Source organism: Petromyzon marinus, chromosome 74 (genome assembly GCF_048934315.1).
Source record: "Petromyzon marinus isolate PM22_M1 ecotype Great Lakes invasive population chromosome 74, UKy_Petmar_22M1.pri1.0, whole genome shotgun sequence".
In the NCBI taxonomy this organism is placed as follows: domain Eukaryota; kingdom Metazoa; phylum Chordata; class Hyperoartia; order Petromyzontiformes; family Petromyzontidae; genus Petromyzon; species Petromyzon marinus.
This window is the reverse complement of record NC_133740.1, coordinates 6,979,891-7,006,650: the sequence shown is the minus strand read 5'-3', so window position 1 is coordinate 7,006,650 and position 26,760 is coordinate 6,979,891. Positions and strand designations below refer to the sequence as shown.

Below are 26,760 nucleotides of genomic sequence, written 5' to 3'. Positions count from 1 at the left end.
CAACACCGGCAACCACCGCAACCACGGCAACCACGGCAAACACCGCAACCACCGCAACCCAGCGCCAGGGATGGAGCGCAGGTGGCTACGTACAGTGTGAAAGAAGTTCAAAATGCTACGGACCACCTCAACCACAGCAACCACCGCTGCCACAGCAGCCGCATCAACCGCCGCAACTGGGATCGGAACCCGCGACCTCCTGTAGACCAGGCGAGGTAGTTAACATCGCATAGCCACCGTGATGATGATGATGAGAGAGGCACAGACCTCCTGTATACCAGGCGAGGTAGTTAACATCTCATAGCCACCGTGATGATGATGATGATGATGAGAGACACGCAAACTCCAAATATTATAGCAGTAGCAGCAGCAGGCGTCGTCAGGGTCGGGATGGAACCCGCGACCTCCTGTAGACCAGGCGAGGTAGTTAACATCTCCTAGCCACCGTGATGATGAGAGAGAGACACAGACCTCCTGTGTACCAGGCGAGGTAGTTAACATCTCATAGCCACCGTGATAATGATGATGATGAGAGAGAGACACAGACCTCCTGTAGACCAGGCGAGGTAGTTAACATCTCATAGCCACCGTGATGATGATGATGATGATGAGAGAGAGACACAGACCTCCTGTGTACCAGGCGAGGTAGTTAACATCTCCTAGCCCCGTGATGATGATGATGAGAGAGAGACACAGACCTCCTGTGTACCAGGCGAGGTAGTCAACATCTCATAGCCACCGTGATGATGATGATGAGAGACACACACAGACCTCCTGTAGACCAGGCGAGGTAGTCAACATCTCATAGCCACCGTGATGATGATGAGAGAGAGAGACACAGACCTCCTGTGTACCAGGCGAGGTAGTCAACATCTCATAGCCACCGTGATGATGATGATGAGAGAGAGACACAGACCTCCTGTGTACCAGGCGAGGTAGTTAACATCTCATAGCCACCGTGATGATGAGAGAGAGAGACACAGACCTCCTGTAGACCAGGCGAGGTAGTCAACATCTCATAGCCACCATGATGATGATGATGAGAGACACACACAGACATCCTGTAGACCAGGCGAGGTAGTCAACATCTCATAGCCACCGTGATGATGATGATGATGAGAGAGACACAGACCTCCTGTGTACCAGGCGAGGTAGCCAACATCTCGTAGCGACGCTCGCAGGGTGGGTGGCTGTTGCCGACGGGGGGTGCTGCTGGCTTTGTCTGTGCGAGGCAGGCGCTGGCTGCGCTGCTGGAGATGGGCTTTGAGGAGAAGGACATCGTGGAGGCGCTGCGAGTCAACGGCAACAACCAGGAGGCCGCTGTGAGTGCTGCTGCTGTGGTGTGTGTGGGTGTGTGTGGTGTGTGTGTGTGGTGTGTGTGTGGTGTGTGCTGTGTGTGTGGTGTGGTGGGGGTGTGTGTGTGTGGTGTGTGTGTGTGGTGTGTGTGTGTGGTGTGTGTGTGTGTGTGTGTGTGTGGTGTGTGTGTGTGGTGTGTGTGGTGTGTGTATGTGTGGTGGGGCTGTGTGGTGTGTGTGTGGTGTGTGTGTGTGGTGTGTGTGTGGTGTGTGCTGTGTGTGTGTGTGGTGGGGGTGTGTGTGTGTGGTGTGTGTGGTGGGGCTGTGTGTGTGGTGGGGCTGTGTGGTGTGTGTGGTGTGTGTGTGTGGTGTGTGTGGTGGGTGTGGTGGGTGTGGTGGGGCTGTGTGTGTGGTGTGTGTGGTGTGTGTGTGTGGTGTGTGGTGTGTGTGTGTGTGTGGTGGGGCTGTGTGTGTGTGTGTGGTGGGGGTGTGTGGTGTGTGTGTGGTGTGTGTGTGTGGTGTGGTGTGTGTGTGTGGTGTGGTGTGTGTGTGTGGTGTGTGTGGTGGGGGTGTGTGTGTGTGTGGTGGGGGTGTGTGGTGTGTGTGTGGTGTGTGTGTGTGGTGTGGTGTGTGTGTGTGGTGTGGTGTGTGTGTGTGGTGTGTGTGGTGGGGGTGTGTGTGTGTGTGGTGTGTGTGTGGTCTGTGTGTGGTGTGTGTGGTGGGGGTGTGTGTGTGTGTGGTGTGTGTGTGGTCTGTGTGTGGTGTGTGTGTGGTGTGTGTGGTGTGGTGTGTGTGTGTGGTGTGTGTGGTGTGTGTGTGGTGTGTGTGTGTGTGTGTGTGTGTGTGGTGTGTGTGGTGTGTGTGTGTGGTGTGTGTGGTGTGTGTGTGTGTGGTGTGTGTGTGTGGTGTGTGTGTGTGTGCTGTGTGTGTGTGGTGAGGCTGTGTGTGTGTGGTGTGTGTGGTGTGTGTTGTGTGTGTGGTGTGTGTGTTGTGTGTGTGTGGTGTGTGTGGTGGGGCTGTGTGTGCTTATGACTGGCTCCAGTTTAACAGCTGAGGTCTCACTCCGAATCAGTCGAGCGGCAATATCTTTTCATCGGCTGCGTAACGCTGTGTGGAAGCTACCTGGTCTGTCGCTCCGCACTAAGCTTCAGGTCTTCTCGGCCACGGTCATTCCCTCCCTTCTCTACGCTTGCGAAACGTGGACCCCCCTAATGGAACATCTTCGCCGGTTAGAAACATTTAGGCTGGCCTGCCTACGTTCCATCCTGGGTTTAACCAGACTGGATTGTGTGAGGAGCTCACAAATCCTTGAAAGATCTGGGCAGGGTCCCATCGGTGAGCTCCTCCGGCAGGCAAGGCTGCGATGGCTGGGTCATGTAGCCCGCATGCCCAGCCACCGCATGCCGAAACAGCTTTTGTTTGGCCGGATTGAGGGGGCTAAGCGGGCGCGGCACGGGCTAGAGAAGAGATGGAGTGATGTGGTACAGGAGGACGTGGAGCTGAGTGGACTTGCCGATGACTGGTACCAGCGGTGTCAAGATCGGCCTCTGTGGAGGAGGCTCGTGAAGGATGCTACTGGGCAGTTGGAGGCAGTCGCCCTCCAACAACAACGGAGGGCGGAGGAGCGACGCTCACAACAGCGAGCGGAGCGCCGGGTGGCTAAAGCACAGCAGGTTGGCACAGTAGGGGGCACAGGTGGTGCATCAGCCAGTCATCTCAGTCAGTCGACCCGTGGCACCTGGGTCTGCCCCGTGACCTCCTGCCAGCGGGCGTTCGACACTTCACGTGGCCTCAGGGTGCACATAGCCTGGCACAAGCGTCGTGGTGACGTCACCGCCACTTAGTGGCGAATGGCGGTTGTTGTTGTTGTTGTGGGGCTGTGTGTGTGTGTGTGCTGTGTGTGTGTGGTGTGTGTGGTGTGTGGTGGGTGTGGTGTATGTGTGGTGGGTGTGGTGTGTGTGGTGTATGTGTGGTGTATGTGTGGTGTGTGTGTGATGTGTGTGTGTGATGTGTGTGTGTGGTGTGTGTGGTGTGTGTTGTGTGTGTTGTGTGTGTGTGGTGTGTGTGTGGTGGGGCTGTGTGTGTGTGTGCTGTGTGTGTGCGGTGGGGCTGTGTGTGTGTGTATGGTGGGGGTGTGTGTGTGCTGTGTGTGTGTGGTGTGTGTGTGGTGTGTGTATGGTGTGTGTGTGTGCGGTGTGTGTGTGGTGTGTGTGTGTGTGGTGTGTGATGTGTGTATGTGTGGTGTGTGGTGTGTGTGTGGTGTGTGTGTATGTGTGGTGTGTGTGGTGTGTGTGGTGTGTGTGTGTGGTGTGCTGTGTGTGTGTGCTGTGTGTGCTGTGTGTGTGTGCTTTGTGCACGCTGTGTGTGCTGTGTGTGTGCTGTGTACGTGTGTGCTGCACACTGTGTACGTGTGTGTGCTGAGTGTGAGTGGCTGCCTGATTCACACTGTCTTGTGTGTTGTGTGCTGTGTGCGTCCTGTGTGTGTGCTGTGTGTGTGTGCGCTGTGTGTGTGTGTGTGTGCGCTGTGTGTGTGTGTGTGTGGTGCGCGTGTATGTGTGCTGTGTGTGTGCGTGCTGTGTACGTGTGTGTGTGTACGTGTGTGTGTGTGTGCTGTGTGTGTGCGCTGTGTGTGTGTGCGTGCTGTGTGTGTGTGCTGTGTGCGCTGTACGTGTGTGTGTGCGTGCTGTGTACGTGTGTGTGTGGTGTGCGTGTATGTGTGGTGTGTGTGTGCGCGCTGTGTACGTGTGTGTGTGGTGTGCGTGTATGTGTGCTGTGTGTGTCCGTGCTGTGTATGTCCGTGCTGTGTATGTGTGTGTGTGTACGTGTGTGTGTGTGCTGTGTGTGTGCGTGCTGTGTACATGTGTGTATGTGTGCTGTGTGTGCTGTACGTGTGTGTGTGGTGTGCGTGTATGTGTGGTGTGTGTGTGTGCTGTGTGTGTGTGTGTGTGCTGTGTACGAGTGTGTGTGTGTGTACGTGTGTGCGTGCTGTGTACGTGTGTGTGTGTGTGTGCTGTGTGTGTGTGGTGTGCGTGTATGTGCTGTGTGTGTGTGATGTGTGTACGTGTGTGTGCTGTGTGTACGTGTGTGCGTGCTGTGTACGAGTGTGTGTGTGTACGTGTGTGCGTGCTGTGTACGAGTGTGTGTGTACGTGTGTGCGTGCTGTGTGTGCGTGTGCGCTGTGTGTGTATGTGCTGTGTGTGTGTGTATGTGTGATGTGTGTACGTACGTGTGTGTGTGCGTGCTGTGTACGTGTGTGTGTGTACGTGTGTGTGTGTACGTGTGTGTGTGTACATGTGTTCGTGCTGTGTACGTGTGTGTGTGTGTGTACATGTGTGTGTGTACGTGCGTGTGTGTGTGTGTGTACGTGTGTGTGTGTGTGTGTACGTGTGTGTGTACATGTGTTCGTGCTGTGTACGTACGTGTGTGTGTGTGTGTACATGTGTGTGTGTACGTGCGTGTGCGTGCGTGCGTGCTGCGTGCGCGCGCAGTGCGAGTGGCTGCTGGGGGAGCGTGCTGGCGCGTCCTCCGAGGGCGGCGAGGGAGGCCTGTCCCCCGGCAGCCCGCTGCTTCAGGCCATCCTGGAGAACCCCGTGGTGCAGCTGGGACTCACCAAGCCCAAGATCCTGCTCGGTACGGCCACTGCACCTCCCCGCTCACTGCCTGCCTCTTCCGGCCGGGGGCGCGTTGGGTGCGTGCTGGCTGACAGTGCCACCCACCCCCTCTGTGTGTGCCACTGTGCCGGCCTTCATAGGCGCTGCCGCTGCTGCCGCTCGCTCACAGCACTTGCTCTCACAGCACTTGCTCACAGCCACTTGCTCACAGCACTTGCTCTTACAGCACTTGCTTACAGCACTTGCTCTTACAGCACTTGCTCTCACAGCACTTGCTCTCACAGCACTTGCTCTCACAGCACTTGCTCTCACAGCACTTGCTCTTACAGCACTTGCTCACAGCACTCGCTCTTACAGCACTTGCTCACAGCACTTGCTCTTACAGCACTTGCTCTTACAGCACTTGCTCTCACAGCACTTGCTCACAGCACTTGCTCACAGTACTTGCTCACAGCACTTGCTCACAGTACTTGCTCACAGCACTTGCTCTCACAGCACTTGCTCTTACAGCACTTGCTCACAGCACTTGCTCACAGCACTTGCTCACAGCACTTGCTCACAGCACTTGCTCTCACAGCACTTGCTCTTACAGCACTTGCTCACAGCACTTGCTCACAGTCACTCGCTCACAGCACTTGCTCTTACAGCACTTGCTCTTACAGCACTTGCTCTTACAGCACTTGCTCTCACAGCACTTGCTCACAGCACTTGCTCACAGTACTTGCTCACAGCACTTGCTCTCACAGCACTTGCTCTTACAGCACTTGCTCACAGCACTTGCTCTTACAGCACTTGCTCACAGCACTTGCTCACAGCACTTGCTCACAGCACTTGCTCTCACAGCACTTGCTCTTACAGCACTTGCTCTTACAGCACTTGCTCACAGCACTTGCTCTTACAGCACTTGCTCTCACAGCACTTGCTCACAGCACTTGCTCTTACAGCACTTGCTCACAGCACTTGCTCACAGCACTTGCTCTTACAGCACTTGCTCACAGCACTTGCTCTCACAGCACTTGCTCTCACAGCACTTGCTCTTACAGCACTTGCTCACAGCACTTGCTCTTACAGCACTTGCTCACAGCACTTGCTCACAGCACTTGCTCACAGCACTTGCTCACAGCACTCGCTCACAGCACTTGCTCTTACAGCACTTGCTCACAGCACTTGCTCTTACAGCACTTGCTCACAGCATTTGCTCTCACAGCACTTGCTCTCACAGCACTTGCTCTTACAGCACTTGCTCACAGCACTTGCTCACAGCACTTGCTCACAGCACTTGCTCTTACAGCACTTGCTCTTACAGCACTTGCTCTCACAGCACTTGCTCACAGTACTTGCTCACAGCACTTGCTCTTACAGCACTTGCTCACAGCACTCGCTCACAGCACTCGCTCACAGCACTCGCTCACAGCACTTGCTCACAGCCACTTGCTCACAGCACTTGCTCACAGCACTTGCTCACAATCACTTGCTCACAATCACTTGCTCACAGCACTTGCCCCCAAACGGGGTTCCGTTGCAAGGGCTTACCGCGTGTTTTTTTGGCCTTTGCGTTGGGCGCAGCGTTCGAGGACATGCTCGAGAACCCGGTTAACAGCGCCCAGTGGATGAACGACCCGGAGACCGGACCTGTCATGCTGCAGATCTCGCGCATCTTTCAGACCCTCAACCGGATGTGACCCTGCCGCTCGCACCTAGCCACGCTCCACCCACCACTGCTGGCAGCGGGCCCGCGCACAGGGGCAGCTGCCGCTAGGGGTGCCCCTAGGCGAGACCACACAGCGGCAGTCACCCCCTACGAGTGGCAGCGGGCCCGCGCACAGGGACAGCTGCCGCTAGGGGTGCCCCTAGGCTAGAACACGCAGTGGCAATTATCCCTATGACTGGCAGCGGACTCGCGCACAGGGACAGCTGCCGCTAGGGGTGCCCCTAGGCTAGAACACGCAGTGGCAATTATCCCTATGACTGGCAGCGGACTCGCGCACAGGGACAGCTGCCACTAGGGGTGCCCCTAGGCTAGACCACACAGCGGCAGTCATCCCCTACCACTGACAGCAGACTCACACACAGGGACAGCTGCCACTAGGGGTGCCCCTAGGCTAGACCACACAGCGGCAATCATCCCCTACCACTGACAGCGGACTCGCACACAGGGACAGCTGCCACTAGGGGTGCCCCTAGGCTAGACCACACAGCGGCAATCATCCCCTACCACTGACAGCGGACTCACACACAGAGACAGCTGCCACTAGGGGTGCCCCTAGGCTAGACCACACAGCGGAAATCATCCCTTACCACTGACAGCGGACTCACACACAGAGACAGCTGCCACTAGGGGTGCCCCTAGGCTAGACCACACAGCGGCAATTATCCCTATGACTGGCAGCGGACTCGCGCACAGGGACAGCTGCCACTAGGGGTGCCCCTAGGCTAGACCACACAGCGGCAGTCATCCCCTACTACTGACAGCGGACTCGCGCACAGGGACAGCTGCCGCTAGGGGTGCCCCTAGGCTAGAACACACAGCAGCAATTATCCCTATGATTGGCAGCGGACTCACACACAGGGACAGCTGCCGCTAGGGGTGCCCCTAGGCTAGACCACACAGCAGCAATCATCCCCTACCACTGACAGCGGACTCAAGCACAGGGACAGCTGCCACTAGGGGTGCCCCTAGGCTAGACCACACAGCGGCAATCATCCCCTACCACTGACAGCAGACTCACGCACAGGGACAGCTGCCACTAGGGGTGCCCCTAGGCTAGACCACACAGCAGCAATCATCCCCTACCACTGTCAGCGGACTCACACACAGGGACAGCTGCCACTAGGGGTGCCCCTAGGCTAGACCACACAGCGGCAATCATCCCCTACCACTGACAGCGGACTCACACACAGAGACAGCTGCCACTAGGGGTGCCCCTAGGCTAGACCACACAGCGGAAATCATCCCTTACCACTGACAGCGGACTCACACACAGAGACAGCTGCCACTAGGGGTGCCCCTAGGCTAGACCACACAGCGGCAATTATCCCTATGACTGGCAGCGGACTCGCGCACAGGGACAGCTGCCACTAGGGGTGCCCCTAGGCTAGACCACACAGCGGCAGTCATCCCCTACTACTGACAGCGGACTCGCGCACAGGGACAGCTGCCGCTAGGGGTGCCCCTAGGCTAGAACACACAGCAGCAATTATCCCTATGATTGGCAGCGGACTCACACACAGGGACAGCTGCCGCTAGGGGTGCCCCTAGGCTAGACCACACAGCAGCAATCATCCCCTACGAGTGGCAGCGGACTCGCGCACAGGGACAGCTGCCACTAGGGGTGCCCCTAGGCTAGACCACACAGCGGCAATCATCCCCTACCACTGTCAGCGGACTCAAGCACAGGGACAGCTGCCACTAGGGGTGCCCCTAGGCTAGACCACACAGCGGCAATCATCCCCTACCACTGACAGCAGACTCACGCACAGGGACAGCTGCCACTAGGGGTGCCCCTAGGCTAGACCACACAGCAGCAATCATCCCCTACCACTGACAGCGGACTCGCGCACAGGGACAGCTGCCACTAGGGGTGCCCCTAGGCTAGACCACACAGCAGCAATCATCCCCTACCACTGACAGCGGACTCGCACACAGGGACAGCTGCCACTAGGGGTGCCCCTAGGCTAGACCACACAGCGGCAATCATCCCCTACGACTGACAGCGGACTCGCACACAGGGACAGCTGCCACTAGGGGTGCCCCTAGACTAGACCACACAGCAGCAATCATCCCCTACCACTGACAGCGGACTCACACACAGAGACAGCTGCCACTAGGGGTACCCCTAGGCTAGACCACACAGCAGCAATCATCCCCTTCCACTGACAGCGGGCTCGCACACAGGGACAGCTGCCACTAGGGGTGCCCCTAGGCTAGACCACACAGCAGCAATCATCCCCTACGACTGACAGCGGACTCACGCACAGGGACAGCTGCCACTAGGGGTGCCCCTAGGCTAGACCACACAGCAGCAATTATCCCTATGACTGACAGCGGACTCACACAGGGACAGCTGCCGCTAGGGGTGCCCCTAGGCTAGACCACACAGCGGCAATTATCCCCTACGACTGTCAGCAGACTCACACACAGGGACAGCTGCCGCTAGGGGTGCCCCTAGGCTAGACCACACAGCGGCAATTATCCCCTACGACTGACAGCGGACTCACACACAGGGACAGCTGCCGCTAGGGGTGCCCCTAGGCTAGACCACACAGCGGCAATCATCCCCTACCACTGTCAGCAGACTCGCACACAGGGACAGCTGCCGCTAGGGGTGCCCCTAGGCTAGACCACACAGCGGCAATCATCCCCTACCACTGACAGCGGACTCACACACAGGGACAGCTGCCACTAGGGGTGCCCCTAGGCTAGACCACACAGCAGCAATCATCCCCTACCACTGACAGCGAACTCACGCGGTGACACAAAACCAACGTGAACTCGCTCGCCCTGCACACCGACCCCCCGCTCCACCCCCGCCGCATATATATATTTCCGCTTAAGCTAAACTAAAAACTATTGACGGTGTTTATTTCACCGAGGGAAGGTGCCCCCACTGAAGTTGTGTGTAGCTCGTTTTTTTCAGAAGCCACCTGGCCATCCCAAATGACAGTTCCACAAAGTGGCTTATCGTCATCGTCATCATCATCGTCGTCATCATCATCGTCGTCATCATCATCGTCGTCATCATCATCGTCGTCATCATCATCATCATCATCGTCATCACGTAGACATTTTTACCGCAGCAGTCGAAGACTCTAAACGCGTGGTGACGTTGATTCTGAATGTGGAGGGGGGAGAAAACCTGGAGGAGGACCCCGGGGAAAAATCCACGCGACCACGGGGAGAGAGAGAGAGACGCAGACTCCAAATCTACAGCAGCAGCAGCAGGCGTTGTCAGGGTCGGGGATCGAACCCACGACCTCCTGTAGACCAGGCGAGGTAGTTAACATCTCATAGCCACCGTGATGATGATGAGAGAGAGACACAGACTCCAAATATACAGCACCAGCAGCAGCAGGCGTTGTCAGGGTCGGGGACTGAACCCACGACCTCCTGTAGACCAGGCGAGGTAGTTAACATCTCCTAGCCACCGTGATGATGATGAGAGAGAGACGCAGACTCCAAATATACAGCAGCAGCATCAGGCGTTGTCAGGGTCGGGGATCGAACCCACGACCTCCTGTAGACCAGGCGAGGTAGTTAACATCTCCTAGCCACCATGATGATGATGAGGCGGTCATCGTGGGCAATCCGCATGTCCTCCCCCCCTAGGGACATTCAGTTTCCGGGGTTGGCCAGTTGTGTGTGTATGTGTATGTAAGTGTGTATGTATGTGTGTATGTGTGTGTGCGTGCGCGTGCGTGTATGTGGGCATGTGTGTGTGTATATGCCGGCCTTCATAGGTGCTCGCTAACAGCACTTGCCTCAACAGTCTGTTCAGGCTATACGGGGATCTTTGTACATGTGTGTGGTAGTGTAGCGGTTAGCGCTACGCTGCGTTACGAACCCGGCGGCCCAAGTTCGATTCCTGCTCACGGCCAACGCTAAGTTGGCCGTGAGTATCTGCAACCGGTCCTGGGCCTCCCCTAGATCGACTCAGCCTCATATGAGTACCTGGTGCGTTGTGTAAACATCGCCACTGGGGAAACAAAGGCGGCCGGGCGTGGTGTTGGTCACCCACCCACTCGTGTGTCGTGCCGGCCTTCATAGGTGCTGCTCGCTAACAGCACTTGCCCCAACAGTCTGTTCAGGCTACACGGGTGATCTTTGTCTTTGGGGCCGTCCATAAATGCCCCAGTCCGTGACCTCGGGTATCGAGTCCGTGACCCCGGGCCCGCGACCGCAGGCCTCGGGCCCCTTGACCCCGAGTCCGTGACCCCGGGGCCCGAGTCCGTGACCCCGAGGCCCTAGTCCGTGACCCCGGGGCCCGAGTCCGTGACCCCGTGCCCCGAGTCCGTGACCCCGGGGCCCGAGTCCGTGACCCCGTGCCCCGAGTCCGTGACCCTGTGCCCCGAGTCCGTGACCCCGGGGCCCGAGTCCGTGACCCCGGGGCCCGAGTCCGTGACCCCGGGGCCCGAGCCGTGACCCCGAGGCCCGAGTCCGTGACCCCGAGGCCCGAGTCCATGACCCCGTGCCCCGAGGCCGTGACGTCAGTAGGAGGAGGGGGGGGGGGAGTCTTTGCCGTTGTTGAGAGATGAATTTTGTGGGGGGGGTGTTTTTTTTTGGTTTTTAAGAATTCTTTATCTGGAGGAATTGTATAAATCCTCGCGAATTGACTTGGCGTGGCATCGCATTAAAAGAGTTCCCACTGAGACGGAGGACATCTCTACGTGTCGCCTGCTTCGCGCTGTGTGCTTCTTGTCGTGGGGTGGGGGGGGGGAGTGATTTGTGAAACTATCTACTCCAGTTTTATTTTACCAGGTAAGTCACCGACTGAGCTGCCCGTGTAGTTGTTTTTCAGAAGCGACCCACCTGGCCATCACAAAAAAATTATCGCAGCTCGACCAAAGTGGCTTGTTATCGCCATCATCTTCGTGGACATTGAGAGCAGCAGCCAAATACTATAAACGTGTTTCTACAGACTCGTAGAGACCTATACTCATAGAGACCCACAGAGACCCATACTCGTCGATACCCATACTCATAGAGACCCATACTCACAGATACCCACAGAGACCCATACTCAGACCCATACTCATAGAGACCCATAGACACCCATACTTATAGAGACCCACGCTCATAGAGACCCATACTCATAGACCCACAGACACCCATACTCATAGAGACCCACAGAGACCCATACTCATAGAAACCCACAGAGACCCATACTCATAGAAACCAATAGAGACCCATACTCAGAGACCCATACAGATACCCACAGAGACCCATACTCAGACCCATACTCATAGAGACCCATACTCATAGAGACTCACAGAGACCCACACTCATAGAGACCCATACTCAGACCCACAGACACCCATACTCATAGAAACCCACAGACACCCATACTCATAGAGACCCACAGAGACCCATACTCATAGAAACCCACAGAGACCTGCAGACACCCATACTCATAGAGACCCATACTCATAGAGACCCACAGAGACCCATACTCATAGACACCCACAGAGACCCATACTCATAGAAACCCACAGAGACCTGCAGACACCCATACTCATAGAGACCCATACTCATAGACCTACAGACACCCATATTCATAGAGACCCACAGAGACCCATACTCATAGAGACCCACAGAGACCCATACTCATAGAAACCCACAGAGACCTACAGACACCCATACTCATAGAGACCCATACTCAAGAGACCTACAGACACCCATACTCAGAGACCCATACTCAGAGACCCACAGACACCCATACTCATAGAGACCCATACTCAGAGACCCACAGACACCCATACTTATAGAGACCCATACTCATGGAGACCCACAGAGACCCATACTCATAGAGACCCACAGAGACCCATACTCATAGAGACCCATACTCATAGATACCCACAGAGACCCATACTCAAAGAGACCCACAGAGACCCATACTTATAGAGACCCATACTCATAGAGACCCATACTTATAGAGACCCATACTCATAGAGACCCATACTCATAGAGACCCACAGAGACCCATACTCAGAGACCCACAGAGACCCATACTCATAGAGACCCACAGAGACCCATACTTATAGAGACCCACAGAGACCCATACTTATAGAGACCCATACTCAGAGACTCACAGAGACCCACACTCATAGAAACCCATACTCATAGACCCACAGACACCCATACTCATAGAGACCCACAGACACCCATACTCATAGAGACCCACAGAGACCCATACTCATAGAAACCCACAGAGACCTACAGACACCCATACTCATAGAGACCCACAGAGACCCATACTCATAGAGACCCACAGAGACCCATACTCATAGAAACCCACAGAGACCTACAGACACCCATATTCATAGAGACCCACAGAGACCCATACTCATAGAGACCCACAGAGACCCATACTCATAGAAACCCACAGAGACCTGCAGACACCCATACTCATAGAGACCCATACTCAAGAGACCTACAGACACCCATACTCAGAGACCCATACTCAGAGACCCATACTCATAGAGACCCACAGAGACCCATACTCATAGAGACCCACAGAGACCCATACTCATAGAGACCCACAGAGACCCATACTCAAAGACCCACAGACACCCATACTCATAGAGACCCATACTCATAGAGACCCACAGAGACCCATACTCATAGAGACCCACAGAGACCCATACTCATAGAGACCCATACTCATAGAGACCCACAGAGACCCATACTCATAGAGACCCACAGAGACCCACAGAGACCCATACTTATAGAGACCCATACTCATAGAGACCCATACTCATAGAGACCCACAGAGACCCACAGAGACCTATACTCATAGAGACCCATACTTATAGAGACCCTTACTCATAGAGACCCATACTCATAGAGACCCATACTCATAGAGACCCACAGAGACCCACAGAGACCCATACTCATAGAGACCCACAGAGACCCATACTCATAGAGACCCACAGAGACCCACAGAGACCCATACTCATAGAGACCCATACTCGTCGAAACTCATACTCTGAGAGACCCACATAATGAGGACTCACAGAGACCCATACTAAATCTCATTTTTTCTTAATTTTATTGGCTTATCACGTCGAAATATATCACAGCAGCCTAAATACTACAAACACCAACAACATCAACAACGTTCATTTTGTACGGCACTTGCAAGGGGCAATTGATGCTACCGGGCAGTGCCAGGCTAGGTTCACTTGATGCTACCGGGCAGTGCCAGGCTAGGTTCACTTGATGCTACTGGACAGTGCCAGGTTAGGTTCACTTGGTGCTACCGGACAGTGCCAGGCTAGGTGCACTTGATGCTACTGGACAGTGCCAGGCTAGGTGCACTTGATGCTACCGGGCAGTGCCAGGCTAGGTTCACTTGATGCTACTGGACAGTGCCAGGCTAGGTTCACTTGATGCTACTGGACAATGCCAGGCTAGGTTCACTTGATGCTACTGGACAGTGCCAGGCTAGGTGCACTTGATGCTCCTGGACAGTGCCAGGCTAGGTGCACTTGATGCTACCGGGCAGTGCCAGGCTAGGTTCACTTGATGCTACCGGACAGTGCCAGGCTAGGTTCACTTGATGCTACTGGACAGTGTCAGGCTAGGTTCACTTGATGCCATTGGACAGTGCCAGGCTGGGTGCACCTTGCCTGGCACAAGAGCCGTGTGGTGACGTCACAGACAATGGGGGGTGGGGGAGTGGTCACCGCCGTCACGTGACCCCAGAGCGACTCGCGCTTTCCCGCACGGTTTCTCCGCGCGACGGATGACGTCATCGCCGGTGACGTCACCGGCGCGAGTCTCCACAAGCCCCCCCCCCATACACACGCGGCGGGTGAGGGGGGCGGGGGCAAGAACAACCGCGATCAACGATTGGTGCGGGCGCGCATCACGTGATCCCCACCAAACCCTTCCCCACCCTCGCATCCCCCCCTTCTCGCAAACTCCCACCCCCCCACCGGAAGCCCCTCCACTTAAGCCCCTCCCACCGGAAGCCCCCCCCTCACCCCTCCACTCCCAACCCGCGCCCCCCCCCCCCCCCACTTTTTTCACCCGTCGCAGACATTTAACCGACGGCCGCGCGCGCTCGCCCACCGATTGGTCCACGCGCGCCTCCCCCCCCCCCCCCACGTGGTTCGCAGCCGGACCAATCGGCGCGCGCGTCCAAGGGAGTCCGCGTTTGGTGGTGGTGGTGCTGCTGCTGCTGCCCATTACCGCTGCCCATTACCACCGCCGGCGCCGCTGCTGCTGCTGCCCATTACCGCTGCCCATTACCACCGCCGCCGCTGCTGCTGCTGCCCACAGCTTCGTGGGCAAACCCCCTCCACCACCCTCCCCGAGAGAGAGAGAGAGAGCAACCGTCGGTGGAGTCTCCTCGTGAGGGAGAAACGAGCGGTGGTGGTGTTGGTGGTGGTGGCGGCGAGCTGGGTTTGGGGGGGGGGAGGAGGGAGGAGGTGTTGTCCATCAGCAAGGGTTCAACCCCAGGCGGAGGCTGAATGAGGTTGGCGTCGCCTCGCGAGGAGAGGAGCGCCGCGTTTTGCCAGCGCCGAGGCATGGGCGGACCTCGGGCCCAGAGCGGTTGAAGGAGGAGGAGGTGGTGGTGGTGGTGGTGGACGTGGGGGTGGTGGTGCTCCGTCCCTCGGGGCTCGTGTCTCCTCCCCAGGTGTGGGAAGAGGCCCCCCCCCCCCCGCCGTGTCTCCCGCGTCTCACCCCGGGCCCGTGTCTCCTCAGGGGGGCCGCGTCTCCCCCCCTACCCCCCCCCCCCCCCACGTCTCACCCCCGTCTCACCCCCATACCCATCCATCCTCGTTGAGCTCACCCCTTATCCACTCATCCCGTGCGCCTATCCCACCCGACTCGTATCTCACCACCCCCCACACCACACCCATCACATCTCAACTCATGTCGAGGGGATACCCCGATCCGGACCCCGATAGCAACAACCCCCAGCGAGTCGCCCTTTCCTACCCCCTCAGTCCGCCCGAACCTCACAGTAACCCCGCACCCTTAACCCGCCCACCCCCCTAAGCCCCCTTAACCCACCCCCCCTAAGCCCCCTTAACCCAGCCCCCTAAGCCCCTGTTACACCCAGCCCCCCCCCTAAGCCCCCTTAACCCACCCCAAGCCCCCTTAACCCACCCACCCCCCCAAGCCCCCTTAACCCACCCAGCCCCCCTAAGCCCCCTTAACCCAGCCCCCCCTAAGCCCCCTTAACCCACCCAGCCCACCCTAAGCCCCCTTAACCCACCCAGCCCCCCCCCCCTAAGCCCCTGTTACACCCAGCCCCCCATTCATTCCCCCTCGGCAGGCCGAACAAACACAGAGGCCCCTTCCCCATTATTCTAACGCGGACCCAGCCTCAGCCCAGCCTTCACCCGACCTGACCACGCACCACCACCACCCCACTTACCTTACCACATTAACCCCCCTTACCAAACCCTGCTCGCCCATGCTCCCCACACCATTTGGAACCTTTGCATAGCCAGCCAGGCCTAGTGTTTGGTGGTGGTTGTGGGGGGGGGGGGGGGGTACTCCCCCCACAACACAAAATCATCGCCGAATCCAGCCAGACGGACGAGAGACCCCTCCACCCCCCTCCTCCACCCCCCTCCTCCACCCCCACGGTCTACAGACCCTGGCCCACGACTTCACCGCCTTCCACTCGACCCGAACCTACCGGAGCACGAGGAGGCTGGAGCCGTGGCCTCGGGCACCACCACAACCACCCCGGGCACGCCTCGCCTCGTTCCTGCCCCCCCGCGGGTGACAGCTGAGGGGCCGAGGCTGCTGGCGCCGCCGTCGTGAGCGAGCCGGTGAGGAGGTGACACTCGCGCACAGAGTGTGTGGTGAGTGTGTGAGTGTGGTGACTGTGAGTGTGTGGTGACTGTGTCAGTGTGTGTGGTGACTGTGTGTGTGGTGAGTATGAGTGTGTGTGTGGTGACTGTGAGTGTGGTGACTGTGAGTGTGTGTGGTGACTGTGTGTGTGGTGACTGTGTGTGTGGTGACTGTGTGTGTGGTGACTGTGAGTGTTTGGTGACTGTGTGAGTGTGTGGTGACTGTGTGAGTGTGTGTGGTGACTGTGTGTGTGTGGTGACTGTGTGTGTGTGTGTGGTGAGTGTGTGTGTGAGTGTGGTGAGTGTGTGAGTGTGTGGTGACTGTGTGTGTGTGTGGTGACTGTGAGTGTGTGGTGACTGTGTGAGTGTGTGTGGTGACTGTGAGTGTGTGGTGACTGTGTGTGTGTGTGGTGACTGTGTGAGTGTGTGGTGACTGTGTGTGTGTGTGGTGACTGTGTGAGTGTGTGGTGACTGTGTGTGTGTGTGGTGACTGTGAGTGTGTGGTGACTGTGTGAGTGTGTGTGGTGACTGTGTGTGTGTGGTGACTGTGTGGTGAGAGTGTGTGAGTGTGGTGAGAGTGTGTGAGTGTGGTGAGAGTGTGTGATTGTGTGGTGAGTGTGTGGTGAGTGTGTGAGTGTGTGATGACTGTGTGTGTGTGATGACTGTGTGTGTGTGTGTGGTGACTGTGTGTGTGTGGTGACTGTGAGTGTGTGGTGAGTGTGTGTGGTGAGTGTGTGTGTGGTGACTGTGAGTGTGTGGTGACTGTGTGAGTGTGTGGTGACTGTGAGTGTATGGTGACTGTGTGTGGTGAGTGTGTGTGTGGTGACTGTGTGAGTGTGTGGTGAGTGTGTGAGTGTGTGTGGTGACTGTGAGTGTTTGGTAACTGTGTGTGTGTGGTGACTGTGAGTGTTTGGTGACTGTGTGAGTGTGTGGTGACTGTGTGAGTGTGTGTGTGGTGAGTGAGTGTGTGGTGAGTGAGTGTGTGGTGAGTGAGTGTGTGGTGACTGTGTGTGTGTGTGTGTGGTGACTGTGTGTGGTGACTGTGTGTGTGTGTGGTGATTGTGTGTGTGGTGACTGTGAGTGTGTGGTGACTATGAGTGTGTGGTGACTATGAGTGTGTGGTGAGTGTGTGTGGTGAGTGTGTGTGTGGTGACTGTGTGAGTGTGGTTACTGTGAGTGTGTGGTGACTGTGTGAGTGTGTGAGTGTGTGGTGACTGTGTGAGTGTGTGGTGACTGTGAGTGTGTGGTGACTGTGTGTGGTGAGTGTGTGTGTGGTGACTGTGTGAGTGTGTGGTGAGTGTGTGAGTGTGTGTGGTGACTGTGAGTGTTTGGTGACTGTGTGTGTGTGGTGAGTGTGTGGTGAGTGTGTGGTGACTGTGTGTGTGTGTGGTGACTGTGAGTGTGTGGTGACTGTGTGAGTGTGTGTGGTGACTGTGAGTGTGTGGTGATTGTGAGTGTGTGGTGAGTGTGTGAGTGTGTGTGGTGACTGTGAGTGTTTGGTGACTGTGTGAGTGTGTGGTGACTGTGTGGTGAGAGTGTGTGAGTGTGGTGAGTGTGTGGTGACTGTGTGAGTGTGTGAGTGTGTGGTGACTGTGAGTGTGGTGACTGTGTGAGTGTGTGGTGACTGTAAGGTGACTGTGAGTGTGTGGTGACTGTGAGGTGAGTGTGTGGTGACTGTGAGTGTGAGGTGAGTGTGAGTGTGTGGTGACTGTGAGTGTGAGGTGACTGTGAGTGTGTGGTGACTGTAAGTGTGTGGTGACTGTGTGAGTGTGTGGTGACTGTGTGGTGAGAGTGTGTGAGTGTGGTGAGTGTGTGGTGACTGTGTGAGTGTGTGAGTGTGTGGTGACTGTGAGTGTGGTGACTGTGTGAGTGTGTGGTGACTGTAAGGTGACTGTGAGTGTGTGGTGACTGTGAGGTGAGTGTGTGGTGACTGTGAGTGTGAGGTGAGTGTGAGTGTGTGGTGACTGTGAGTGTGAGGTGACTGTGAGTGTGTGGTGACTGTAAGTGTGTGGTGACTGTGTGAGTGTGTGGTGACTGAGTGTGTGGTGACTGTGAGTTTGTGGTGACTGTGAGTGTGTGTGGTGACTGTGAGTGTGTGGTGACTGTGTGAGTGTGGTGACTGTGTGAGTGTGTGGTGACTGTGAGGTGAGTGTGTGGTGACTGTGAGGTGAGTGTGTGGTGACTGTGAGTGTGTGGTGACTGTGTGAGTGTGTGGTGACCGTGGTGTGAGTGTGAGTGTGTGGTGACTGTTAGTGTGTGGTGAGTGTGAGTGTGTGGTGACTGTGTGAGTGTGTGGTGACTGTGTGAGTGTGTGGTGACTGTGTGAGTGTGTGGTGACTGTGTGAGTGTGTGGTGACTGTGTGAGTGTGTGGTGACTGTGTGAGGTGACTGTGAGTGTGAGGTGACTGTGAGTGTGACTGTGAGTGTGTGGTGACTGTGTGAGTGTGTGGTGACTGTGTGAGTGTGTGGTGACTGTGAGTGTGAGGTGACTGTGAGTGTGTGGTGACTGTGAGTGTGTGGTGACTGTGAGTGTGTGGTGACTGAGTGTGTGGTGAATCTGAGTGTGAGGTGACTGTGAGTGTGTGGTGAGTGTGTGGTGAGTGTGTGGTGAGTGTGTGGTGACTGTGAGTGTGAGGTGACTGTGTGAGTGTGAGGTGACTGTGTGAGTGTGAGGTGACTGCGTGACTGTGTGGTGACTGTGAGGTGACTGTGTGAGTGGGTGGTGACAGTGTATGTGTGGTGACTGTGAGTGTGAGGTGAGTGTGAGTGTGTGGTGACTGTGAGTGTGAGGTGAGTGTGTGGTGACTGTGAGTGTTAGGTGACTGTGAGTGTGTGGTGACTGTGTGAGTGTGAGGTGACTCTGTGAGTGTGTGGTGACTGTGAGTGTGTGGTGACTGTGAGGTGAGTGTGTGGTGACTGTGAGTGTGTGGTGACTGTGTGAGTGTGTGGTGACCGTGGTGTGAGTGTGAGTGTGTGGTGACTGTTAGTGTGTGGTGAGTGTGAGTGTGTGGTGACTGTGTGAGTGTGTGGTGACTGTGTGAGTGTGTGGTGACTGTGTGAGTGTGTGGTGACTGTGTGAGTGTGTGGTGACTGTGTGAGTGTGTGGTGACTGTGTGAGGTGACTGTGAGTGTGAGGTGACTGTGAGTGTGACTGTGAGTGTGTGGTGACTGTGTGAGTGTGTGGTGACTGTGTGAGTGTGTGGTGACTGTGAGTGTGAGGTGACTGTGAGTGTGTGGTGACTGTGAGTGTGTGGTGACTGTGAGTGTGTGGTGACTGAGTGTGTGGTGAATCTGAGTGTGAGGTGACTGTGAGTGTGTGGTGAGTGTGTGGTGAGTGTGTGGTGACTGTGTGGTGACTGTGAGTGTGAGGTGACTGTGTGAGTGTGAGGTGACTGTGTGAGTGTGAGGTGACTGTGTGACTGTGTGGTGACTGTGAGGTGACTGTGTGAGTGGGTGGTGACAGTGTATGTGTGGTGACTGTGAGTGTGAGGTGAGTGTGAGTGTGTGGTGACTGTGAGTGTGAGGTGAGTGTGTGGTGACTGTGAGTGTTAGGTGACTGTGAGTGTGTGGTGACTGTGTGAGTGTGAGGTGACTCTGTGAGTGTGTGGTGACTGTGAGTGTGTGGTGACTGTGAGTGTGTGGTGACTGTGAGTGTGTGGTGACTGTGAGTGTGTGGTGACTGTGTGAGTGTGTGGTGACTGTGTGAGTGTGTGGTGACTGTGTGAGTGTGTGGTGAGTGTGAGTGTGTGGTGTGTGTGGTGTGTGTGTGGTGACTGTGTGGTGACTGTGTGAGTGTGTGGTGAGTGTGAGTGTGTGGTGACTGTGTGAGTGTGTGGTGAGTGTGAGTGTGTGGTGTGTGTGGTGAGTGTGTGGTGACTGTGTGAGTGTGTGGTGACTGTGTGAGTGTGTGTGGTGACTGTGTGAGTGTGTGGTGACTGTGTGAGTGTGTGGTGACTGTGAGTGTGTGGTGACTGTGAGTGTGTGTGGTGACTGTGAGTGTGTGGTGACTGTGTGAGTGTGTGGTGACTGTGTGAGTGTGTGGTGACTGTGTGTGTGTGGTGACTGTGTGTGATGAGTGTGAGTGTGTGGTGACTGTGAGTGGTGACTGTGTGTGGTGAGTGTGTGGTGAGTGTGAGTGTGTGGTGTGTGTGTGGTGGCTGTGTGAGTGTGTGGTGACTGTGTGAGTGTGTGTGGTGACTGTGAGTGTGTGTGGTGACTGTGAGTGTGTGGTGACTGTGTGAGTGTGTGGTGACTGTGTGAGTGTGTGGTGACTGTGTGAGTGTGTGGTGACTGTGTGAGTGTGTGGTGACTGTGTGAGTGTGTGGTGACTGTGAGTGTGTGGTGACTGTGTGTGATGAGTGTGAGTGTGTGGTGACTGTGAGTGGTGAGTGTGAGTGTGTGGTGACTGTGAGTGTGTGGTGACTGTGAGTGTGTGGTGACTGTGAGTGTGTGGTGACTGTGAGTGTGTGGTGAGTGTGACTGTGAGTGTGTGGTGACTGTGAGTGTGAGGTGAGTGGGTGAGTGTGTGGTGACTGTGAGTGTGAGGTGACTGTGTGTGTGTGTGGTGAGTGTGACTGTGAGTGTGAGGTGACTGTGAGGTGACTGTGAGCGTGAGTGTGTGGTGAGTGTGAGTGTGTGGTGAAGGTGGGTGTGAGGTGACTGTGAGTGTGAGGTGACTGTGTGTGGTGAGTGTGTGAGGTCACTGTGAGGTGAGTGTGAGGTGAGTGTGAGGTGATTGTGAAGTGAGGTGACTGTGAGTGTGAGGTGACTGTGAGTGTGTGGTGACTGTGAGTGTGTGGTGACTGTGTGTGTGTGTGGTGACTGTGAGTGTGTGGTGAGTGTGTGAGTGTGTGGTGACTGTGTGAGGTGACGGTGAGTGTGAGGTGACTGTGAGTGTGAGGTGACTGAGTGTGACGTGAGTGTGAGGTGACTGTGAGGTGAGTGTGAGGTGACTGTGAGTGTGTGGTGACTGTGAGTGTGAGGTGACTGTGAGTATGTGGTGAGTGTGTGAGTGTGTGGTGACTGTGTGTGTGTGTGGTGAGTGTGAGTGTGTGGTGAGTGTGTGAGTGTGTGGTGACTGTGAGTGTGTGGTGACTGTGAGTGTGAGGTGACTGTGTGGTGACTGAGTGTGACGTGAGTGTGAGGTGACTGTGAGTGTGAGGTGACTGTGGGTGTGAGGTGACTGTGAGTGAGGTGACTGTGAGTGAGGTGACTGTGAGTGTGAGGTGAGTGTGAGGTGACTGTGAGGTGACTGTGAGGTGAGTGTGAGGTGAGTGTGAGGTTACTGTGAGTGTGAGGTGAGTGTGAGGTGAGTGTGAGGTTACTGTGAGTGTGAGGTGAGTGTGTGGTGACTGTGTGAGTGTGAGGTGACTCTGTGAGTGTGTGGTGACTGTGAGTGTGTGGTGACTGTGAGTGTGTGGTGACTGTGTGTGTGTGTGGTGACTGTGAGTGTGTGGTGAGTGTGTGAGTGTGTGGTGACTGTGTGAGGTGACGGTGAGTGTGAGGTGACTGTGAGTGTGAGGTGACTGAGTGTGACGTGAGTGTGAGGTGACTGTGAGTGTGAGGTGAGTGTGAGGTGACTGTGAGTGTGTGGTGACTGTGAGTGTGAGGTGACTGTGAGTATGTGGTGAGTGTGTGGTGACTGTGTGTGTGTGTGGTGAGTGTGAGTGTGTGGTGAGTGTGTGAGTGTGTGGTGACTGTGAGTGTGTGGTGACTGTGAGTGTGAGGTGACTGTGAGTGTGTGGTGACTGTGTGGTGACTGAGTGTGACGTGAGTGTGAGGTGACTGTGAGTGTGAGGTGACTGTGAGTGTGAGGTGAGTGTGAGGTGACTGTGGGTGTGAGGTGACTGTGAGTGAGGTGACTGTGAGTGAGGTGACTGTGAGAGTGAGGTGAGTGTGAGGTGAGTGTGAGGTGACTGTGAGGTGACTGTGAGGTGACTGTGAGGTGAGTGTGAGGTGAGTGTGAGGTTACTGTGAGTGTGAGGTGAGTGTGAGTGTGTGGTGACTGTGTGAGTGTGAGGTGACTCTGTGAGTGTGTGGTGACTCTGTGAGTGTGTGGTGACTGTGAGTGTGAGGTGAGTGTGAGGTGACTGTGAGTGTGTGGTGACTGAGTGTGAGGTGACTGTGTGAGTGTGAGGTGACTCTGTGAGTGTGTGGTGAGTGTGTGAGTGTGTGGTGACTGTGAGTGTGAGGTGACTGTGAGTATGTGGTGAGTGTGAGTGTGTGGTGAGTGTGTGAGTGTGTGGTGACTGTGAGTGTGTGGTGACTGTGAGTGTGAGGTGACTGTGAGTGTGTGGTGACTGTGTGGTGACTGAGTGTGACGTGAGTGTGAGGTGACTGTGAGTGTGAGGTGAGTGTGAGGTGACTGTGGGTGTGAGGTGACTGTGAGTGAGGTGACTGTGAGTGAGGTGACTGTGAGTGTGAGGTGAGTGTGAGGTGAGTGTGAGGTGACTGTGAGGTGACTGTGAGTGTGAGGTGAGTGTGAGGTGACTGTGAGGTGACTGTGAGTGTGAGGTGACTGTGAGTGTGAGGTGAGTGTGAGGTGACTGTTAGGTGACTGTGAGGTGACTGTGAGGTGACTGTGAGTGTGAGTGTGTGGTGAGTGTGAGGTGACTGTGAGTGTGAGGTGACTGTTAGGTGACTGTGAGGTGACTGTGAGGTGACTGAGTGTGAGGTGACTGAGTGTGAGGTGACTGTGAGGTGAGTGTGAGGTGACTGTGAGTGTGAGGTGAGTGTGAGGTGACTGTGAGTGTGAGGTGACTGTGAGTGTGAGGTGAGTGTGAGGTGACTGTGAGTGTGAGGTGAGTGTGAGGTGACTGTGAGTGTGAGGTGAGTGTGAGGTGACTGTTAGGTGACTGTTAGGTGACTGTGAGGTGACTGTGAGTGGTGAGTGTGAAGTGACTGTGAGTGTGAGGTGACTGTGAGGTGACTGTGAGGTGACTGTGAGGTGACTGTGAGTGTGAGTGTGTGGTGAGTGTGAGGTGACTGTGAGTGTGAGGTGTGTGGTGAGTGTGAAGTGACTGTGAAGTGACTGTGAGTGTGAGGTGACTGTGGGTGTGAGGTGACTGTGAGTGTGTGGTGAGTGTGAAGTGACTGTGAGTGTGTGGTGACTGTGAGTGTGAGGTGACTGTGAGTCTCTCTGGTAACTGTGAGTGTGAGGTGACTGTGAGTGTGAGGTGACTGTGAGTGTGAGGTGACTGTGAGTGTGTGGTGACTGTGAGTGTGTGGTGACTGTGAGTGTGAGGTGACTGTGAGTGGTGAGTGTGAGGTGACTGTGAGTGTGAGGTGACTGTGAGGTGACTGTGAGGTGACTGTGAGGTGACTGTGAGGTGACTGTGAGGTGACTGTGAGTGTGAGTGTGTGGTGAGTGTGAGGTGACTGTGAGTGTGAGGTGAGTGTGAGGTGAGTGTGAAGTGACTGTGAAGTGACTGTGAGTGTGAGGTGACTGTGGGTGTGAGGTGACTGTGAGTGTGTGGTGAGTGTGAAGTGACTGTGAGTGTGTGGTGACTGTGAGTGTGAGGTGACTGTGAGTCTCTCTGGTAACTGTGAGTGTGAGGTGACTGTGAGTGTGAGGTGACTGTGAGTGTGAGGTGACTGTGAGTGTGTGGTGACTGTGAGTGTGTGGTGACTGTGAGTGTGAGGTGACTGTGAGTGTGAGGTGACTGTGAGTGTGAGGTGGTCTCTGCGAGTCTCTCTGGTGACTGTTGTCCCATTGCGTTGAGCAGAGCGCTGCGATGGGCACATGCGGAGAGTTTTAAGATCCCGTGAAACTCACCGCTTGTGCCAGGCCCGACACCGCTGCATGGCAGACAACTCGCGATCACATCTCAGTCGCTGCTGCTGTTGCCACGAGCTAATGGGGGCCTGGCCCTGAGTTGATGTCGATGGGATATGAGAGGCGATGGCAGAACGCAGTCATTCACCTCTCTCTCTCTCTCGCTTGCTGTACCTTCTGTGAGTAACAATGTGTGTGGGGGGGGGGGGGGAAGCTGGGAGAGACGTGATTTCAGCAGTGGGAGAGAATGTGCCCGAGTAATATATTCGTACGGTTTCTCTTGCTCAATTATGTACTTGGTATATCCAGATAAAGGCACTGTGGTGGCTATGAGATGTGAACTACCTCGCGTGGTCTACAGGAGGTCGTGGGTTCGATCCCGACCCTTACGATGCCCGCTGCTGCTGCTGCATATTTGGAGTCTGCGTCTCTCTCTCTCTCTCATCATCATCACGGTGGCTAGGAGATGTTAACTACCTCGCCTGGTCTACAGGAGGTCGTGGGTTCGATCCCGACCCTGACGATGCCTGCTGCTGCTGTATATTTGCAGTCTGCGTGTCTCTCTCATCATCATCATAATCACGGTGGCTAGGAGATGTTAACTACCTCGCTAGGTATACAGGAGGTCGTGGGTTCCATCCCGACCCTGACGATGCCTGCTGCTGCTGTAGATTTGGAGTCTGCGTGTCTCTCTCATCATCAACATTATCACGGTGGCTAGGAGATGTTGACTACCTCGCCTGGTCTACAGGATGGCCGTGGGTTCGATCCCGACCCTGACGATGCCTGCTGCTGTATATTTGGAGTCTGCGTCTCTCTCTCTCTCATCATCATCACGGTGGCTCGGAGATGTTGACTACCTCGCCTGGTATGCAGGAGCGCGTGGGTTCGATCACGACCCTTGACGCCTGCTGTATATTTCGAGCTTGCGTGTCTCTCTCTCTCTCCCCATGGTCGCGTGGATTTTTCTCCGGGTCCTCCGGCTGTGCCCCTAAACGTTTATAATCAACGTCGCACGGTTCGAATATTTGGCTGCCGCCATAAATGTCCACGTGACTACGACATGCCCACTTCTGCAAGCTGTTACTTGTGAGAGCCAGGTCGCTTCTCAAACAAAGCGCTAGATGTCGATAGCTTAGTGGGCCCTGACCTGGTAAAATAACAAGTAAAGTTTTAGTATGATTATGGGTCTGTGAGTATAGGTCTCTGAGTACGAGTACGGGTCTCTGTGGGTGTCTACGATAAATAGCTTTTAGGCTGGTGACGGCGTCGCCTGCGCCCGTGACGATGCGGGTGTTATGAGCTTCCAGTGCAGATTATTAATGCGTTAGCCCTGCTGGTTAACGATCGACGTCCCCACTTCAAACGCCCAGAGGGCAGTGACATGACGGTGCGTTTTTTTTATTTTACACAATGACGCAGTTGAGGAGGGGGGGGCAGGAGGGGCACGCTGGGGTCACAGAGCAACGGCGGCGGGGTTTGGTTCGTGGGTGCCTCTGGTGGCTTTGTGCGTACAGGGGCTCCTCCACTCACGGACATTCGACTTACGAACTTTCGGAGATACGAACAAAACCAGTCCGTACATCTAGTTGCCCGTATGGACCGAGAGTCGTAAGAACCAGTGGCATCTGCAGAACGTGAAGAACCAGTGGCATCTACATCTGCAGAACGTCAAGAACCAGTGACATCTACATCTACAGAACGTGAAGAACCAGTGGCATCTACATCTACAGAACGTGAAGAACCAGTGGCATCTACATCTGCAGAACGTGAAGAACCAGTGGCATCTACCTTTACAGAACATGAAGAACCAGTAGCATCTACATCTACAGAACATGAAGAACCAGTGGCATCTACATCTGCAGAACGTGAAGAACCAGTGGCATCTACAGAACTTGAAGAACCAGTGGCATCTACAGAACTTGAAGAACCAGTGGCATCTACATCTGCAGAACGTGAAGAACCGGTGGCATCTACATCTGCAGAACGTGAAGAAGCAGAGGCATCTACATCTACAGAACGTGAAGAACCAGTGGCATCTACATCTGCAGAACGTGAAGAACCAGTGGCATCTACATCCATAGAACGTGAAGAACCAGTGGCATCTACATCTACAGAACGTGAAGAACCAGTGGCATCTACATCTGCAGAACGTGAAGGACCAGAGGCATCTACATCTACAGAACGTGAAGAACCAGTGGCATCTACATCTGCAGAACGTGAAGAACCAGTGGGATCTACATCTGCAGAACGTGAAGAACCAGTGGCATCTACATCTACAGAACGTGAAGAACCAGTGGCATCTACATCTGCAGAACGTGAAGAACCAGTGGCATCTGCTTCCACAGAACATGAAGAACCAGTGGCATCTACATCTGCAGAACGTGAAGAACCAGTGGCATCTACTTCCACAGAACATGAAGAACCAGTGGCATCTACTTCCACAGAACATGAAGAACCAGTGGCATCTACATCCACAGAACGTGAAGAACCAGTGGCATCTACATCTGCAGAACGTGAAGAACCAGTGGCATCTACATCTGCAGAACGT

At 55.3% G+C, this 26,760-nt stretch overlaps 2 protein-coding genes across 7 annotated transcripts in view; both read left to right on the top strand.

The window, feature by feature from the left end:
• Positions 1 to 26,760, top strand: part of LOC116958207 (calmodulin-regulated spectrin-associated protein 1) — a 296,794-nt gene that overhangs the window by 193,367 nt on the left and 76,667 nt on the right. For 3 of the 6 annotated variants that reach the window (XM_076056051.1, XM_076056048.1, XM_076056053.1), the window contains exons 1-2: positions 14,725 to 15,264; positions 16,234 to 16,414. The exons of 2 other annotated variants lie outside the window; for them this stretch is intronic. The gene's annotated coding sequence lies outside the window, so the exon portion shown is untranslated. Of the gene's footprint in view, positions 1 to 14,723; positions 15,265 to 16,233; positions 16,415 to 26,760 lie in introns of those variants that run through there. One more of the 6 variants, XM_076056052.1, reaches the window with a different exon arrangement.
• LOC142907071 (ubiquitin-associated domain-containing protein 1-like) lies at positions 1,209 to 11,279 on the top strand. The gene is made up of 3 exons (XM_076056055.1): positions 1,209 to 1,322; positions 4,784 to 4,925; positions 6,473 to 11,279. Exons 1-3 carry the CDS (start codon positions 1,257 to 1,259, stop codon positions 6,586 to 6,588), a joined length of 324 nt encoding a protein of 107 aa, XP_075912170.1. The 5' UTR covers positions 1,209 to 1,256; the 3' UTR covers positions 6,589 to 11,279.